Raw genomic sequence first — 20,393 nt, 5'->3', positions numbered from 1 at the left:
GTGGTCATAAACATTGTGTTTAAATTTCATTGATTTCTATTCACTTAAACTAAAGTTATTGTGCGAAAACCAAGAATAATGCTTATTTGGGCCCTTTTTTGGCCCCTAATTCCTAAACTGTTGGAACCAAAACTTCCAAAATCAATCCCAACCTTTCTTTTGTGGTCATAAACCTTGTGTCAAAATTTCATAGATTTCTATTAACTTAAACTAAAGTTATAGTGCGAAAACCAAGAAAATGCTTATTTGGGCCCTTTTTGGCCCCTAATTCCCAAAATGTTGGGACCAAAACTCCCAAAATCAATCCCAACCTTCCTTTTGTGGTCATAAACCTTGTGTTAAAATTTCATAGATTTCTATTCACTTTTACTAAAGTTAAGAGTGCGAAAACTAAAAGTATTCGGACGAAAACGACGACGCATACGACGACGCCAACGTGATAGCAATATACGATGAAATTTTTTTTAAAAAATTGAAAAAAAACAAGAAAACATAATGCCCATAAATGGGACATAAAAAGTGTTAAAATTTATCATTTAAGGGCAATAACTACTACAGATAACCTTCTGACAGTTTCAACATCATGAACATTCTGAACAATTTTACACTTTTCATATTTCTTCTACTGGTATTTATAACGATTATAAATCAGAATAATAGACACAAGAGTGCACACACTGAAATGTCTCGCCTTCTTTACAAATCATTGATATTATGTTGATAGTTCTAAATATAAAGCTTTATTACAACTGTCACATAAACTAAACATTGATCAATGAACCATGAAAATGAGGTCAAGGTCAGATGAACCATATCAGGCAGACATGTACAGCTAGCTAACAATGCTTCCATACAACAAATATAGTTGACCTATTGCTTATAGTTTAAGAAAAATAGACCAAAATACAACAACTTTACACTGAGCAATGAACCGTGAAAACCAGGTCAAGGTCAAATAAAACCTGCACGACTGACATATAGATCATAAAATATTTCCATACACCAAATATAGTTGACCTATGGCATATAGTATTAGATAAAAAGACCAAAACTCAAAAACTTATCCTTACCACTGAACCATGAAAATGAGGTCAAGGTCAGATGACATCTTCCCAATAGACATGTACACCTCACAATCATTCCATACAACAAATTTAGTAGACCTATTGCATAAAGTATGAGAAAAACAGACCAAAACACAAAAACTTAACTATAACTACTGAACCATGAAAATGAGGTCAAGGTCAGATGACACCTGCCAGTTGGACATGTACACCTTACAGTCCTTCCGATTATACTAGACCTATTGCTTATAGTATCTGAGATATGGACTTGACCACCAAAACTTAACCTTGTTCACTGATCCATGAAATGAGGTAGAGGTCAAGTGAAAACTGTCTGACGGGCATGAGGACCTTGCAAGGTACACACATACCAAATATAGTTATCCTATTACTTAAAGTACATGAAGTAAGAGAGGATTCAACATTACAAAAAATCTGAATTTTTTTTTCAAGTGGTCACTGAACCATGAAAATGAGGTCAAAAACAATGGACATGTGACTGACGGAAACTTCTTAACATGAGGCATCTATATACAAAATATAAAGCATCCAGGTCTTCCACCTTCTAAAATATACAGCTTTTAAGAAGTTAGCTAACACCGCCGCCCTAGCCTCCGCCTCACTATCCCTATGTCAAGCTTTCTGCAACAAAAGTTGCAGGCTCGACAAAAACTATATTGAACCCCATATGTTCTATTTTTGCCATGTCAGCCATCTTTGTTGGCAGGCGGATTCATCAAACACATTTTAAAAACTAAATACCTTTTTGAGTTTAATATTAATTAGCTCAATAGTTTCAGAGGAAAAGATTTTGGTAAAAGATTACAGATACTATGAAAAATTGTTAAAAATTTACTATAAAGGGCAATTACTCCTTAAGCTGTTAAGGGGTCAATTGACCATTTTGTTCATTTTGACATATTTGTAGAATGTAGATCTCACTTTGCTGAACATTATTGCTGCCTACAATTTATCTATAGCTATAATAATATCAAAGATAATAACCAACAAGAGGCTGTCGCGGGACAGCAAACCAGATTTTCCTGCAGAGGTGGTCCCTTAACAGTTGAGCAAGTATGGACACAACATTTAAACATCAAATAGGACAGAATCTGGCTTTTATTGTCCCTTCTCTTTTGTTTGGATTAGGACAAAAATTCAGTTTTATCAGGGTTCTGTTTAGACTTTCTTTAACTGTATAAATTTTACAATCATGTACCATTTATATTACTTACCCTAACTGAGCCCACATTGGATTGTAAGGATGTGACTTAGCAAGTGCATCTACCCATTTGGCCGAATGATTGTGAAGATATGTTTTTGATGTTGTAGCACCTGCAGGTGTAACAGTGGCAACCCAGGCTAAATGATGTGTGAGCACTGCTGTGACAAGAGTACTTATAAAACTGAAATAAAGATCAAATACAATTCATACATCATAACATTTTAGAACAAAAAAGTATAAAATAATATTTCTGTCAAATTGCACACTAACTTAATTGACTAACAAACTTTTTGTGTAAGTTATTGTCTGGAAACTAGAACCAGGTGCTCCGCAGGGCGCAGCTTTATACGACCGCAGAGGTCGAACCCTGAACAGTTGGGGCAAGTATGGACAAAACATTCAAGCGTGATACAGCTCTGAATTTGGATTGTGATAAAATTTTTGACATTACATGGTGTTTTTTACACAAAACAGATGTCAAGATTTTACAAATCAATTAAAGATTTCTTCTTCAAACTTATTTAAATCTAAAACAAGAGGCTGTCACAACGACAGCAAACCGGATTTATTAACATTTATTTGTGTCCTGGCAATATCACAAGAACCATTACTGATGAATGGTGAAAGTGAAAATCGTCAATATCAAATTTGACCTCCATTTTGTCATCAGTATCAACATATTAAAATTTGAAAAGCTTAGATTGAATGGTTCATGAGTAAATGCAACAACCTGAATGGAAACGCCATTTTACGATCTTTCAAGAACCATAACTCCTGAACGGTAAAAGTCAAAATCGTCATTATTGAACTTGACCTCTATTTTGTCATCAGTAACAACATATTAAAATTTCAAAAGCTTTGGTTGAATGGTTCATGAGAAAATGCACGGACACGACGGGAAAAACCATTTTTCAATCTTTCAAGAACCATAACTCCTGAATGGTAAAAGTCAAAATCGTCATTATTGAACTTGACCTCCATTTTGTCATCAGTAACAGCATATTAAAATTTCGGAAGCTTTGGTAGAACAGTTAATGCATAAATGCACGGACACGACTGGAAACTCCATTTTTCAATCTTTCAAGAACCATAACTCCTGAACGGTAAAAGTCAAATTCATCATTATTGAACTTGACCTCCATTCTTTCATTAGTAACAACATATTAAAATTTGGGAAGCTTTGGTAGAACAGTTCATGCGTAAATGCACGGACAACTCCATTTTTCAATCTTTCAAGAACCATAACTCCTGAACGGTAAAAGTCAAAATCGCCATTATTGAACTTGACCTTCGTATAGTTGTCAGGAATAACATATTAATATTTTAAAAGCTTTGGTTGAACGGTTCATGAGTTAATGCACGGACAACATTTGATTGCCGCCCGCCCGCCCGCCCGACCGCCCGCCCGCCGTACATCCCCAAATCAATAACCGACATTTTTGTCACAAAAATCCGGTTAATTAAATAGTTGACACAGCATAGGTTTCTGACACAGAATGAATGTGGTCTACTGAACTTAAAAGTTTTTTTTTTGCCTTTGAGCAATTCACTATGCTGTTGAATATTAATCCTCTCAAAAAAATGTTTGAAGAAATTTTCTTTTTATTTATGAAATCTGAAATGAGAAAAATTTAACCCCCCCCCCCCCCCCCATTTTTTTTCTTCACATCCCTGTTTCCCTTTTTCCAAAACTGATATCAATTCAAATTTCTAATGGAGTTTGCAACAATAACTACTCTTTTAAATACATCATAAAATATTAAAATGTAAAATAAAGTGCTTGTTATCACTGAATGGTAAAGATTGGTTGGTAGTAAAAGTGAATATACATTGTTTATTGTATAAAACAACCAGGTGCTACGCAGGGCACAGCTTTATATGACCGCAGAGGTCGAACCCTGAACAGTTGGGGCAAGTATGGACAAAACATTCAAGCATGATACAGCTCTGAATTTGGATTGTGATCAAATTTTTGACATTACATGGTGGTTTTTTTTACACAAAACAAATGTCAAGATTTTACAAATCAATTAAAAGATTTCTTCTTCAAACTTTTTAAATCTAAAATTAAATAGTTGACACAGCATAGGTTTCTGACACAGAATGAATGTGGTCTAATGAACTTAAAAGTTTTTTTTTGCCTTTGAGCAATTCACTATGCTGTTGAATATTAATCCTCTCAAAAAAATGTTTGAAGAAATTTTCTTTTTATTTATGAAATCTGAAATGAGAAAAATTAACCCCCCCCCTTTTTTTTCACATCCCCGTTTCCCTTTTTCCAAAACTGATATCAATTCAAATTTCTAATGGCGTTTGCAACAATAACTACTCTTTTAAATACATCATAAAATATTAAAATGTAAAATAAAGTGCTTGTTATCACTGAATGGTAAAGATTGGTTGGTAGTAAAAGTGAATATACATTGTTTATTGTATAAAACATCTAAGTACATTTTTAAATTCAGCATATCAAAGAACCCCAAGGATTCAATTTTTGTTAAAATCAAACTAAGTTTAATTTTGGACCCTTTGGACCTTAATGTAGACCAATTTGAAAACGGGACCAAAAATTAAGAATCTACATACATAGTTAGATTCGGCATTTCAAAGAACCCCAATTATTCAATTTTTGATGAAATCACACAAAGTTCAATTTTGGACCCTTTTGGCCCCTTATTCCTAAACTGTTGGGACCAAAACTCCCAAAATCAAACCCAACCTTCCTTTTATGGTCATAAACCTTGTGTTTAAATTTCATAGATTTCTATTTACTTATACTAAAGTTATGGTGCAAAAACCAAAAATAATGCTTATTTTGGCCCCTTTTTGGCCCCTAATTCATAAACTGTTGTGACCTCAACTCCAAAAATCAATCCCAACCTTCCTTTTGTGGTCATAAACCTTGTGTTTAAATTTCATTGATTTCTATTTACTTTTACTAAAGTTATTGTGCGAAAAACCAAGAAAAATGCTTATTTGCGGTCCTACTAAAAAGCGCCCGGGAAAAGAAAAAGGGCCCGGGGAAAAGAAAAAGCGCCCGGAGAAGGGAAATTAGCGCCCGGAGAAGAAAATTAGCGCCCGGGAGGAGAAAATAATAATATTTTATAACAATATTTTTTTCCTTAAAAAATAACTAATCATTGCTTGTTTTGTCCTTAATATAAATGGGGATATGTACTATGCTACATCTAAAGTGTTGTACTTTTACATTTTAGATTTCAAAATTGTATATTAAAGTAAGTAAATAAATATAATTAAGAGTATATGGAAGAATCATGAAAGACATTGTCCTCGATCAAAATGTATATTGTTACTAAAAATAATCGGTGCCTGAAATCTAATATTTTCGCAACGGCATGCTGACATAGATTTATTATATCTTTTTATAAAACTAAAACTGTTTCAATGGCTATGGTTATCAGGGTTTTAATGCTTAGACTTAAATTTAAACCAAACTTCTGCTTTTTACCCCCTTGTTTTAACTACGGTACATATCGTTTTTGAAAAACATGTCTTTTGATGTCTTACATGTTATAAATCTTCCGCATAAACTGTGATCCATTATTATCAGTCTTTTAAATAGTATTCATATATTATTGTTAAAATTGAAATATTCATACTTGTTTTTGTGCTTTATTACAAACGTTATATATTATCTGAATTGGCAAATTTCTTGTCTAAAAAAAAAAAATCAATTTTCATAACTTAACAAAGGTGTCTCATGCCAATAAAATATAAATATATTATCCCCGGGCGCTTTTTCTGTTCCCCGGGCGCTATATTTTCTTCTCCAGGCGCTTTTTCTTTTCCCCGGGCGCTTTTTCTTCACCCGGGCGCTCCCGGGCGCATTTTAGTAGGACCCCTTATTTGGGCCCTTTTTTGGCCCTTAATTCCTAAACTGTTGGAACCAAACCTCCCAAAATCAATCCCAACTGTCCTTTTGTGGTCATAAACCTTGTGTCAAAATTTCATAGATTTCTATTCACTTAAACTAAAGTTATAGTGCGAAAACCAAGAAAATGCTTATTTGGGCCCTTTTTGGCCCCTTATTCCTAAAATGTTGGGCCAAAACTCCCAAAATCAATCCCAACCTTCCTTTTGTGGTCATAAACCTTGTGTTAAAATTTCATTGATTTCTATTCACTTTTACTAAAGTTAGAGTGCGAAAACTAAAAGAATTCGGACGACGCCGACGCCAACGTGATAGCAATATACGACCAAAAAATTAAAATTTTTGCAGTCGTATAATAAAAAAAACTTCATCAGCAACATTTTATATTGGCAAATTTCCAATGAAGTTATTTACATAAAGTTATTGGCAAATAAAAATAAAAAATGACATCATAGTCATGTCTGGCAAATGTCCAACATACATTATCTAAAAACATTTTAGATAAGATAAGGAAAAAAAGCTTCATCAGCAACATTTTATATTGGCAAATTTCCAATGAAGTTATTTACATAAAGTTATTGGCAAATAAAAATAGAAAATGACATCATAATCATGTCTGGCAAATTTCCAACATATATTATCAACTACTATTCTATACAAAGAAAGATAACTCCAATTGAAAATTTCTTGCTATTGCACAATATTGTGCAATAAGATATTTCTTGCTATTGTGCAATACTGTGCAATTGAAAATTTCTTGCTATTGCACAATACTTGATATGGAATCCTGATTTGGACCAACTTGAAAACTGGGCCCATAATCAAAAATCAAAGTACATATTTAGATAAAGCATATCAAATAAGCCAAAGAATTTAATTTTTACTAAAATCAAACTTAGTTTAATTTTGGACCCTTTGGACCTTAATGTAGACCAATTTGAAAACTGGACCAAAAATTAAGAATCTACATACACAGTTAGATTTGGCATATCAAAGAACCCATTTATTCAATTTTTGATGAAATCAAACAAAGTTTAATTTTGGACCCCCATTTGGACCAACTTGAAAACTAGGCCAATAATTAAAAATCTAAGTACATTTTTAAATTCAGCATATCAAAGAACCCCAAGGATTCAATTTTTGTTAAAATCAAACTAAGTTTAATTTTGGACCCTTTGGACCTTAATGTAGACCAATTTGAAAACGGGACCAAAAATTAAGAATCTACATACATAGTTAGATTCAGCATATCAAAGAACCCCAATTATTCAATTTTTGATGAAATCACACAAAGTTCAATTTTGGACCCTTTGGGCCCCTTATTCCTAAACTGTTGGGACCAAAACTCCCAAAATCAAACCCAACCTTCCTTTTATGGTCATAAACCTTGTGTTTAAATTTCATAGATTTCTATTTACCAATACTAAAGTTATGGTGCAAAAACCAAAAATAATGCTTATTTGGGCCCCTTTTTGGCCCCTAATTCCTAAACTGTTGTGACCTCAACTCCAAAAATCAATCCCAACCTTCCTTTTGTGGTCATAAACCTTGGGTTTAAATTTCATTGATTTCTATTTACTTATACTAAAGTTATTGTGCGAAAACCAAGAATAATGCTTATTTGGGCCCTTTTTTGGCCCTTAATTCCTAAACTGTTGGAACTAAACCTCCCAAAATTAATCCCAACCTTCCTTTTGTGGTCATAAACCTTGTGTCAAAATTTTATAGATTTCTATTCACTTAAACTAAAGTTATAGTGCGAAAACCAAGAAAATGCTTATTTGGGCCCTTTTTGGCCCCTAATTTCTAAAATGTTGGGACCAAAACTCCCAAAATCAATCCCAACCTTCCTTTTGTGGTCATAAACCTTGTGTTAAAATTTCATTGATTTCTATTCACTTTTACTAAAGTTAGAGTGCGAAAACTAAAAGTATTCGGACGACGACGACGACGCAAGAGGCAAGACGTCCCAGGACGACAACGCCAACGTGATAGCAATATACGACGAAAAATTAAAAATTTTGCGGTCGTATAAAAATCTAAATACATGTTTAGATTAAATATCAAAGAACCCCAAGACTTCAATTTTTGTTAAAATCAAACTAAATTTAATTTTAGACCCTTTGGACTGTAATTTAGACTAATATGAAAACGGGACCAAAAATTAAAAATCTAAATACACGATTAGATTAGGCATATCAAAGAACCCCGAAGAATTCAATTTTTGATGAAATCAAACAAAGTTTAATTTTGGACCATTTGGACCTCAATGTGGACCAATTTAAAATTGGGTCCAAAAATCCAAAAACTTATTACACTGTTAGATTCAGCATATTAAAGAATCTGAGGAATTCAAGAATAAAACCCCATTGAAATTAGTCAAGAAATAATCAATAGAGAAAAGTATTGTTTTTGGCCCCTTTTGGCCCCTAATTCCTAAACAGTGAGGGTCATTACCACCAAAATCTATCCCAACCTTCCTTTTTTTGCATGGAACATTATGGTACAATTTCAGAGAGATTCATACTATTACACAGAAGTTATCATCTTGAAACTAGAAAAATGCTTATTTGGGCCCCTAATTCCTAAACAGTTAGGACCATAACCCCCAAAATAAATCCCAACCTTCCATTAGTGGTTATAAACCTTGTGTCAAAATTTTATTGATTTCTATTCACTTATATTTAAGTTATTATCCGGAAACCATCTCTCTTCTTACTTTAACCCCACCCCCACTCTTTTAAAAAAAGTAATTTTAATCATTTCATACCCCTTTTTTTCCAAAAAAAAAAAATGATTTTGAAGAACATGTTCTTCTTGTAAAACATGATACAATTTAAAAGAAATCATTACACAAGTTATTGTCTGAAACTGGAAATATAGCTTGTTTCAGACCCTTTTTGGCACCTTATTCCTGAGTGATTGGGCAATTACCACCCAAAATGATTCTCAACCTTCTTCTTGTTTGTAGTCGTATAAAAATCCCCGCTGTACATCCCAAAATTAAATACAGATTTTTCCTTTCAAAATCTGGTAAATGACATAACTATATAACAATACATTTACTGTTATAAGAAAATAATACTTACAAATTGTTATTTTTATTTTCATGCTTTGTAACTAATGACATGAAATCCTTCATAAAACTTTCACACAAGGGATAACGATAACTTGCATGTGACATCATATTTAACCATACTGGTTCAGATAATCTTGGTGTAGTGTAGAGATCTATGACATCATCTCTGAATATTTCTAATGCCTAAAATATTTGAAAGACATTTGAATTATTTTCTTTAATTATTAAACCATTGCCACTATACATATTAACATGGATTCTCTGTAAATATCAACCATGCCACATATAGGTACGCATAGTCTCAGAAAAGCTTCAAACTTTGTCAGTTAATACACTTTTATGGATAAATGAAAAAAATATATTGATATTGTTGATATGGACCATGGTTGCCATGGTAACAGGATATTCTAATTTTACCTTCAAAATTGCTCTTTTTCAACTATGAAATAGGTCTACTTTGAGCATTAATATCCACTTAAATAACAATATATTGGTAAAAATATCTATAATTTATATGAATATCATTACAAATTGATATAATGATTGAATTTAAAAATATAAAATATTTTATGTTACCCTGATTTGATCCTTGGATACATGGAAAACTTCAACAGGTATATAAAATACCCAATTTAGACAGTTTTTGAGGATGTGTAGCAAATTTACGCATCCATGTTGGAATAGGGCATTATACTTTCCTTTGAGGCAACATATTATAGTTTCGATATATGGAAAAAAATTCTTGGGGATCTTGTTTCCAAGAGCGGTAACCATGGAAACAAAAAAGTTAAATTTACAAGGTATAAACAATTTTTCTGTAGATCTTTTAAGTAACATGAAACGAAAGACTAATTCAATTTAATTTTAATGTTAAGGAAATTATTTAATCAATGCATGCATATATGGAAATGATTTAATCAATGCATGCATATATGGAAATTATTTAATCAATGTATGCATATATAATATATATATATATATAATAAAGAACTCTAAAAAAGGTATTTTGCTTTTGTTTATATATATATTTACCCGACAATATGATCATGACCATATAAGAATACTCATCGGTTATTAACTGTTCAGACCATATGAGTATTTAGACCATATTGTATAAAATTGAGAATGAAAATGGGCAATTTGTAAAAGACACAACCCGAAAAAGAGCAGAAAACAGCTGAAAGCCATCAAAGGGTCTTCAACACAGCTACAAACAAAAGACACTAGAGGGTCTACAGAGCCTGTGTTGCTCACCTTGGTCAATTTGCATATTCAACATAGGACACTCCAACATTGTAGACGAGAATAGAATTCATGACAAAAATATGTAGTGTTGATCTTGTATTGCTGATCATTCATTCTGATTAGTCTCTATCTTCTGTTAGTTTTTGCTCAGAACACAAAAAAAGGGTAAACAAAAATATCCTCATTTAAAGACAATCATTCCTATAAAGAGTCACTTGGATTGAGAGTTGTCTCATTGGCACTCATACCACATCTTCTTATATCTAATGACAATCTACTAACAATATTGACAAAATTTGACTTGTTAGTAGATCATGCCTTGCTTTATAATTTTTGAGATTAATATCCTTTATAACTTTTCTCATATAAGGCAAAATGCAAAAAAAAAATGGTTATAAAAAGCTTTGCTGAGCCAAGCCTGATACAACCACAGAGGTCAAACCCGGAACAGTTGAGGCAAGTTTGGACACAATATTCAAGCTTGATACTGTATGAATTTGGATGAGATCAAATTTTGACATGAACTAAAAGGAGGTTATCTTTATAGACACAAACCTGGCACCAAAGTTTAATGAAAACTACTCAAAGCACTTTAAAGGTATTGTCCGAAAAACTGAAAAATCCTCTTTTCTTAATGAAATCAAAGCCTTAAAGGCTGTAAAAGCAATTGCTGCCATGTTAATGTTTGGGGACTTTTATTTTTCATCCACATATATACAAGAATTAAACCTGACATGAGTGTTGTCTAGTTAAAAGTAAGAAGGTTTTAACTTTATATAAATAAAAGACTTTAGCAGAAAGTCATTTTTAATATGTTTTATATTTCACAAGGAGACAACACGTTTACCAGGCTAAAGTTGGGGTCAAATATACATGTGCTGAAACATATAACTCAAAAAGAAATCATCATGGATTATCCCCTGGTAGTGTTTGTAACTTCCTTGGCAATAATTTCCTTTATTGATTTAATTTTAACAATTTTCATTATTAATTTATATTTAACCATTAACACAAATGATTAAGTTAAAACATTTCAACTTTCCAGACGCAAATGTTAAAAAACGGGAAAGAAATAAAATATCTTACAAGACATAAACATGTAAAGAATAAATGTATATTTCAGCTTAATAAAAATATTTTCATAATGTTACTTTGTCATCATTTTTAAAACTAAGTTCCAAACATTATTGCTCAGTTGATATGTGTCCTTCTGATGCGGTACGAGCACAGGCACTTGTTTCTATCCATAGGAAGGTCGATTATCCATATAAATAGTTTTATATGGATAGTCGACCTTCCTATGGATAGAAACAAGTGCATGTGGGTACGAGATAACTACAATTCTCATGCAATCCCGAAAAGGGGGGTCATCACAGACACACATGACATTAAATCATTATCACTGAACTAGTATATATATTGTATAGGGGCCAGCTGAAGGACGCCTCCGGGTGCGGGAATTTTTCGCTGCATTGAAGACCTGTTGGTGACCTTAATTCTGCTGTTGTATGTTTTTCTATGGTCGGGTTGTTGTCTCTTTGACAAATTCCCCATTTCCATTCTCAATTTTATTATACGAACAAGAACAAACAGCTCTACGTTGCTTTGATATTTATCAATTTTCAGGAAACATTGCGAAAAATGATCTTCAATATTTCGAAAACATGTGAAATAAAATTGCTAACACGGTGGACCGTCGAGTGTCAACAAACGTAGTAGACTTGTTCACTGAAAAGACGAGGATAATGGTTTCATCTGACATTTGTTATGCAAACCCAGTCGTGAAATTATTGAAGTGTGCAGTGTGCTTTTTGCAAAATACAAGCTCAATATTAAATTTGATCTGCTTACAATTCTCATCAACCCATATTATTATTGTGGAGAACAATGGAATTCTAGGAATCTTATATCAGACATTGATCAATTGCTGGAACCTCTCTGTAGATGCTTATGCTACAACCTTCATGCTAAAAGATATCAACTTTTAGACATTCAAACTAAACCTAGAACTGTTAGAAAGCTTGCAAAGTAGAATGTTCGCATCTTGGTACTGCCCACAATCCCATTTTTTTATACTTTTAGATCTTAAAATATACCTACTAATTTCATATTTTCTAGCCCTGCTTAAAGTTAAAGTGTAAATAATTATATCCTTCTAAAGAGACATTAATCTTAAGTTAGTGGATACAGTGTGTTGTAATTATATCCTACTAAAGAGACATTAATCTAGTGGATACAGTGTGTTGTATATATATATTTTTTTTTTTTTTTTTTTTTTTATTGGTGGAGGACTTTAGAACAGATATATATTATTTAATTTTTTTTATATATAAATTAGATATCCGTGTATATATATTCTTGGTGGAGGATAACCATATTATTACTCCCAATAAGTGGAGGTGTGCCTTTATTGGCAGAAGTTAGACAGATACAGATACAGATCATGATATTTAAAAAGACGTACTTTTTTTCAATCTATGTATTAATAAACTAGAAAATTCTAAATTGTAAATATCTCTTCATCTGGACCGACTCGGCATCTACTACGTTTGGACGGGTCCATTTCATTAGTAAGGTGATCGATAAATATTACGGAGTTTTGACAGAAAAGGAAAACGAACTTATTGTTATGTGTTTTCAACAAGGGTTTCGTTCCGCTAAATTATTTGCGCAAATAAAGTTTGTCTATTTTTAGATTACAGGTAATAATTTGACACTACGCATTAAGGCAGCAACCATTTGATTTTCTGGGGGGGGCTATGGTTTTTTTTGGAAAAAAAAGTTTGTTTCCAGTTTTTGGAGAAAAAAAATAATTTGTTTTTGATTCTGAGAAAAAAAAATTGTTTGTTTCACCCTCAGCTGCCACTATATGTAATGCTAAAATTGAAAGAAAAAAAAAATTTGTCCAGAAAAAAAAACCATAGCCCCCCCCAGAAAATCAAATGGTTGCTGCCTAACCTGTGTAGTGATTTTGATTTTACGATAAATGTATGAATGAACGATAATTTTATGAATGAACAAGAGCACCTGACCTCTTAAAGAAACACAAATTAAACATAAAAAACCGTATTTATTAGGAGATAATTCAGTTAAATTTTCAATACTAAATCAACAACTGAAATGAATCCATATTTTGTTGAAACATCGTACGAACGGCGGAAAACGGAATCGCATTTATAACCAGGTGCTCCGCAGGGCGCAGCTTTATACGACCGCAGAGGTCGAACCCTGAACAGTTGGGGCAAGTATGGACAAAACATTCAAGCATGATACAGCTCTGAATTTGGATTGTGATCAAATTTTTGACATTACATGGTTTTTTTTTACACAAAACAAATGCCAAGATTTTACAAATCAATTAAAGATTTCTTCTTCAAACTTTTTAAATCTAAAATTAAATAGTTGACACAGCATAGGTTTCTGACACAGAATGAATGTGGTCTAATGAACTTAAAAGGTTTTTTTTGCCTTTGAGCAAATCACTATGCTGTTGAATATTAATCCTCTCAAAAAAATGTTTGAAGAAATTTTCTTTTTATTTATGAAATCTGAAATGAGAAAAATTTAACCCCCCCCCCTTTTTTTTTCACATCCCCGTTTCCCTTTTTCAAAACTGATATCAATTCAAATTTCTAATGGAGTTTGCAACAATAACTACTCATTTAAATACATCATAAAATATTAAGATGTAAAAAAACTGCTTGTTATCACTGAATGGTAAAGATTATTTAAATTTATCAGTTGGTAGTAAAAAGTGTATATACATTGTATATTGTATATAACAAAGATTTAAGTTGATTCTGGACAAAGAAAGATAACTCCGATTAAAAAAAATTCTTGCTATTGCACAAATAGGATATTTCTTGCTTACTATTCTGGACAAAGAAAGATAACTCTAATTAAAAAAAATTTGCTATTTCACAATATTGTGCAATTAGATATTTCTTGCCATTGCACAATACTGTGCAATTGAAAAGACTTGCTATTGCACAATACTTAATATAATAATTTTAGATCCTGATTTGGACCAACTTGAAAACTGGGCCCATAATCAAAAATCTAAGTACATGTTTAGATTCAGCATATCAAAGAGGCCCAAGAATTCAATTTTTGTTAAAATCAAACTTAGTTTAATTTTGGACCCTTTGGACTTTAATGTAGAATTTGAAATTTGAAAACAGGACCAAAAATGAAGAATCTACATACACAGTTAGATTTGGCATATCAAAGAACCCCAAGGATTCAATTTTTGATGAAATCAAACAAAGTTTAATTTTGGACCCTTTGGACCTTAATGTAGACCAATTTGAAAACTGGACCAAAAAAACTTCAATAATCAAGAATCTAAGTACATTTTTAGATTCAACATATCAAATAACCCAACCGATTCATTTTTTGTCAAAATCAAACTAAGTTTAATTTTGGACCCTTTGGACCTTAATGTAGACCAATTTGAAAACGGGACCAAAAGTTGAGAATCTACATATACAGTTAGATTCGGCATATCAAAGAACCCCAATTATTCAATTTTGATGAAATCAAACAAAGTTTAATTTTGGACCCTTTGGGCCCCTTTTTCCTAAACTGTTGGGACCAAAACTCCCAAAATCAATACCAACCTTCCTTTTATGGTCATAAGCCTTGTGTTTAAATTTCATAGATTTGTATTTACTTATACTAACATTATAGTGCGAAAACCAAGAAAAATGCTTATTTGGGTCCCTTTTTGGCCCCTAATTCCTAATCTGTTGGGTCCTAAACTCCCAAAATCAATACCAACCTTCCTTTTGTGGTCATAAACATTGTGTTTAAATTTCATAGATTTCCATTTACTTAACCTAAGGTTATTGTGCAAAAACCAAGAAAAATGCTTATTTGGGCCCTTTATTGGCCCCTTATTCCTAAACTGTTGAAACCAAAACTCCCAAAATCAATCCCAATCTTTCTTTTGTGGTCATAAACCTTGTGTCAAAATTTCATAGATTTCTATTAACTTAAACTAAAGTTATGGTGCGAAAACCAAGAAAATGCTTATTTGGGCCCTTTTTGGCCCCTTATTCCTAAAATGTTGGGACCAAAACTCCCAAAATCAATACCAACCTTCCTTTTATGGTCATAAACCTTGTGTTAAAATTTCATAGATTTCTATTCACTTTTACTAAAGTTAGAGTGCGAAAACTAAAAGTATTCGGACGCCAGACGACGACGACGACGACGACGACGACGACGCCGACGCCAACGTGATAGCAATATACGACGAAAATTTTTTCAAAATTTGCGGTCGTATAAAAATGTACTTTTTTCACTCGGACTTCTATGTTATTTGATAGTCAAACGGTTGACCCTTTAAATACAAAAATACATCTACAAGAACATATTCTGAAACTTCTTAAATCCACTAACTTTTTTTTAAAGTTTCAAGCTATGTATTGCATTAGAAAACATACATAGGTGTTAAAGAATGACTGACCAGGAGCCTGTTTAACAAAATACTATGGCTTGATCTGGGCGGAGTCTCTGATCTGGGTCACAAAGATGGCCATACGCGACGGCATAAAAGCAATTGCTTTAAAAACCCCACAACTCGGAAACCTAAAATCGAAAATTTCTAAAAATCAAACGGGTGCTCACAACAATAAATATAAACAATTCATATAAGTTTCATGAGAACTGCTGAAAGCATTTTTGAGTAATTGTCCGAAATCTGGAGAATCCCCCTTTAAAAAAACTAGAGGCTCTCAAGAGCCTGTATCGCTCACCTGATTCTACTTGGGTTTTTGAAATCATATGAAAAAATATAAACTTTGGCTAAAAGTGACAACACAACCTCATTGATAAGGAAAGGAACATGTTTAATTTCATTCAAAAGTCCCCCACTGGCGGCCATCTTGGATGGCGGATCGGCTACAAAGTAACAACACTTGGTCAGCACCTCATAAGGAACATTCATGCCATGTTTGGTTTTATTCCATTCAGTGGTTCTCTAAAAGAAGTCATTTGTATGCATTTCCCATAGGGTCCTATGTTAAACTAAGTCCCCTGCTGGCGGCCATCTTGGATGATGGATCTGCTACAAAGTAACAACACTTGGTCAGCACCTCATAAGGAACATTCATGCAATGTTTAGTTTTATTCCATTCAGTGGTTCTCTAAAAGAAGTCATTTGTATGCATTTCTAATAGGGTCCTATGTTAAACTAAGTCCCTGCTGGCGGCCATCTTGGATAATGGATCGGCTACAAAGTAACAACACTTGGTCAGCACCACATTAGGAACATTCATGCCATGTTTGATTTCATTCCATTCAGTGGTTCTCTAAAAGAAGTCATTTGTATGCATTTCCCATAGGGTCCTATGTTAAACTAAGTCCCATGCTGGCGGCCATCTTGGATGATGGATGGGCTACAAAGAAACAACACATGGTCAGCACGGCATAAGGAACATTCATGCAATGTTTGGTTTCATTCCATTCAGTTGTTCTCTAAAAGAAGTCATTTGTATGCATTTCCCATAGGGTCCTATGTTAAACTAAGTCCCCCGCTGGCGTCCATCTTGGATAATGGATCGGCTACAAAGTAACAACACTTGGTCAGCACCACATTAGGAACATTCATGCCATGTTTGATTTCATTCCATTCAGTGGTTCTCTAAAAGAAGTCATTTGTATGCATTTCCCATAGGGACCTATGTTAAACTAAGTCCCCTGCTGGCGGCCATCTTGGATGATGGATTGGCTACAAAGTAACAACACTTGGTCAGCACTCCATAAGGAACATTCATACTATGTTTGGTTTCATTCCATTTAGTGGTTCTCTAGAAGAAGTCATTTGTATGCATTTCCCATAGGGTCCTATGTTAAACTAAGTCCCCCGCTGGCGGCCATCTTGGATGATGGATCGGCTACAAAGTAACAACACTTGGTCAGCACCACAATAGGAACATTCATGCCATGTTTGATTTCATTCCATTCAGTGGTTCTCTAAAAGAAGTCATTTGTATGCATTTCCCATAGGGTCCTATGTTAAACTAAGTCCCCCGCTGGCGGCCATCTTGGATGATGGATTGGCTACAAAGTAACAACACTTGGTCAGCACTCCATAAGGAACATTCATACTATGTTTGGTTTCATTCCATTTAGTGGTTCTCTAGAAGAAGTCATTTGTATGCATTTCCCATAGGGTCCTATGTTAAACTAAGTCCCCCGCTGGCGGCCATCTTGGATGATGGATCGGCTACAAAGTAACAACACTTGGTCAGCACTCCATAAGGAACATTCATGCTATGTTTGGTTTCATTCCATTTAGTGGTTCTCTAGAAGAAGTCATTTGTATGCATTTCCCGTAGGGTCCTATGTTAAACTAAGTCCCCCGCTGGCGGCCATCTTGGATGATGGATCGGCTACAAAGTAACAACACTTGGTCAGCACCCCATAAGGATCATTCATGCTATGTTTGGTTTTATTCCATTCAGTGGTTCTCTAAAAGAAGTCATTTGTATGCATTTCCCATAGGGTCCTATGTTAAACTAAGTCCCCCGCTGGCGTCCATCTTGGATGATGGATCGGCAACAAAGTAACAACACTTGGTCAGCACCTCATAAGGAACATTCATGCCATGTTTGGTTTCATTCCATTCAGTGGTTCTCTAGAGGAAGTCATTTGTATGCATTTCCCATCGGGTCCTATGTTAAACTAAGTCCCCCGCTGGCGGCCATCTTGGATGATGGATCGGCAACAAAGTAACAACACTTGGTCAGCACCTCATAAGGAACATTCATGCCATGTTTGGTTTCATTCAATTCAGTGGTTCTCTAAAAGAAGTCATTTGTATGCATTTCCCATAGGGTCCTATGTTAAACTAAGTCCCCTGCTGGCGGCCATCTTGGATGATGGATCGGCTACAAAGTAACAACACTTGGTCAGCACCCCATAAGGAACATTCATGCTATGTTTGGTTTTATTCCATTCAGTGGTTCTCTAAAAGAAGTCATTTGTATGCATTTCCCATAGGGTCCTATGTTAAACTAAGTCCCCGGCTAGCAGCCATCTTGGATGATGGATCGGCAACAAAGTAACAACACTTGGTCAGTACCTCATAAGGAACATTCATGCCATGTTTGGTTTCATTCCATTCAGTGGTTCTCTAAAAGAAGTCATTTGTATGCATTTCCCATAGGGTCCTATGTTAAACTAAGTCCCCCGCTGGCGGCCATCTTGGATGATGGATCGGCTACAAAGTAACAACACTTGGTCAGCACCTCATAAGGAACATTCATGCCATGTTTGGTTCCATTCCATTCAGTGGTTCTCTAGAAGAAGTTCAAAATGTAAATTGTTAACGACGACGACGACGACGGACGACGACGACGGACGACGACGACGGACGACGGACGCCAAGTGGTGAGAAAAGCTCACTTGGCCCTTCGGGCCAGTTGAGCTAAAAATAAAACACCACAACTCGTAAATGTAAAATTTAAATTTAAATAAAAAAAGGGAGCTCACATCAATAGATATTCAAGTTTTATGCAAATTGGTTGCAGCATTATTGAGTTAATGACCAAAATGTTGACGACTGACGGACTGACAGAGGTATACCATTAAATACATCCCGTAAACAGGTTTATAAAAACATACTAAGACTAATAAAAGTCAGAGGCTCCTGACTTGGGACAAGGGCAAATATGTGGCGGGGTTTAAGATGTTTTATGAGATCTCAATCCTATACCTATAGCATTGTTTGTTGTAACTAAAAATTTGTAAGGGTTCCGCGGAACCCAGTGTCTAGCCTACATTTGCTGTAAATCGCAGGCTCAACAAAAATGAGGAAAAAAATCAATAAAAATATTCCTCTTGATACTATCTTTTAATTGTAAGAAGCTTCTGTCAAAGTTTGGTAAAAATCCAGGATAGTTTATGAATCTAATAAATGTTTTAAAAACTGCAGACTATTTGTAATGTTAACTGGAAGTCCATTTATAAGTAAAATACAGATACACAGGTACAAAATATGAACAAATTTCCTTCTAGATACTAGCTTTTGATCATAAACAAGCTTCTGTCCAAGTTTGGTACAAACCCAGGATAGTTTAAGAAAGTTATTCAAATTTTAGAACTTTAACCGCAGAGTGAATGTCTTGTTTTCTGGCAGAAAATCTAAGTCCATTTAAAAGTAAAATACGGAAAAAATGGATTTATATTTTTACAAAATTTACTTCTGGATACTATCTTATGATCATAAACAAGCTTCTGTCCAAGTTTGGTACAAACCCAGGATAGTTTAAGAAAGTTATTCAAATTTTAAACACTTTAACCACAGAGTGAATGTAATGTTTCCCACAGAAACACTAAGTCCATTTATAAATAAAATACAGAAAAAATAGAATTTTATTTTTACAAAATTTACTTCTGGATACTATCTTATGATCATAAACAAGCTTCTGTCCAAGTTTGGTAGAACTCCAGTATAGTTTAAGAAAGTTATTAAAATTTCAAAAACTTTAACCACAGAGTGAATATTTGTGGACGCCGCCACCGCCGCTGATGGAATGTAGGACCGCTTAGTCTCGCTTTTTCGACTAAAGTCGAAGGCTCGACAAAAATGACCTAAAAAAGCAGGATCTGCTTCCCCTTTCGTAGAATCTGAGATCACCCCCAGTTTTTGGTAGGGCTCCTGTTGCTTATACTTTAGTTTTCTATGTTGTGTCTTGTGTACTATTTGTTTGTCTGTTTGTCTTTTTTAGCCATGGCATTATAAGCTTATTTCCAATCTACGAGTCTGAATGTCCATTTGGTATCTTTTGCCTCTCTTTTGAACATATATATTTATTTGCATTTTGACTTTTAAAATTCAATTAGGTGTGTGATTTTTATCTTAATAGGATTATGAGGCAA

At 33.9% G+C, this 20,393-nt stretch overlaps 1 protein-coding gene across 4 annotated transcripts in view; it reads right to left on the bottom strand.

Annotated features, from left to right (window-relative positions):
• The window catches only part of LOC143044707 (folliculin-interacting protein 1-like), a 72,743-nt gene that overhangs the window by 16,927 nt on the left and 35,423 nt on the right, over nucleotides 1-20,393 (bottom strand). For all 4 annotated transcript variants that reach the window (XM_076216790.1, XM_076216793.1, XM_076216791.1 and 1 more), the window contains 2 exons: nucleotides 9,271-9,443; nucleotides 2,300-2,470 (listed from right to left, as the gene is read on the bottom strand). In XM_076216790.1, coding sequence (XP_076072905.1) covers nucleotides 2,300-2,470; nucleotides 9,271-9,443 — 344 coding nt within the window. The remainder of the gene's footprint in view (nucleotides 1-2,299; nucleotides 2,471-9,270; nucleotides 9,444-20,393) is intronic.

This window comes from Mytilus galloprovincialis, chromosome 9 (genome assembly GCF_965363235.1).
Source record: "Mytilus galloprovincialis chromosome 9, xbMytGall1.hap1.1, whole genome shotgun sequence".
Lineage (NCBI taxonomy): Eukaryota > Metazoa > Mollusca > Bivalvia > Mytilida > Mytilidae > Mytilus > Mytilus galloprovincialis.
The sequence above is the reverse complement of the archived record's forward strand: the minus strand, read 5'-3'. Positions and strand labels throughout refer to the sequence as shown.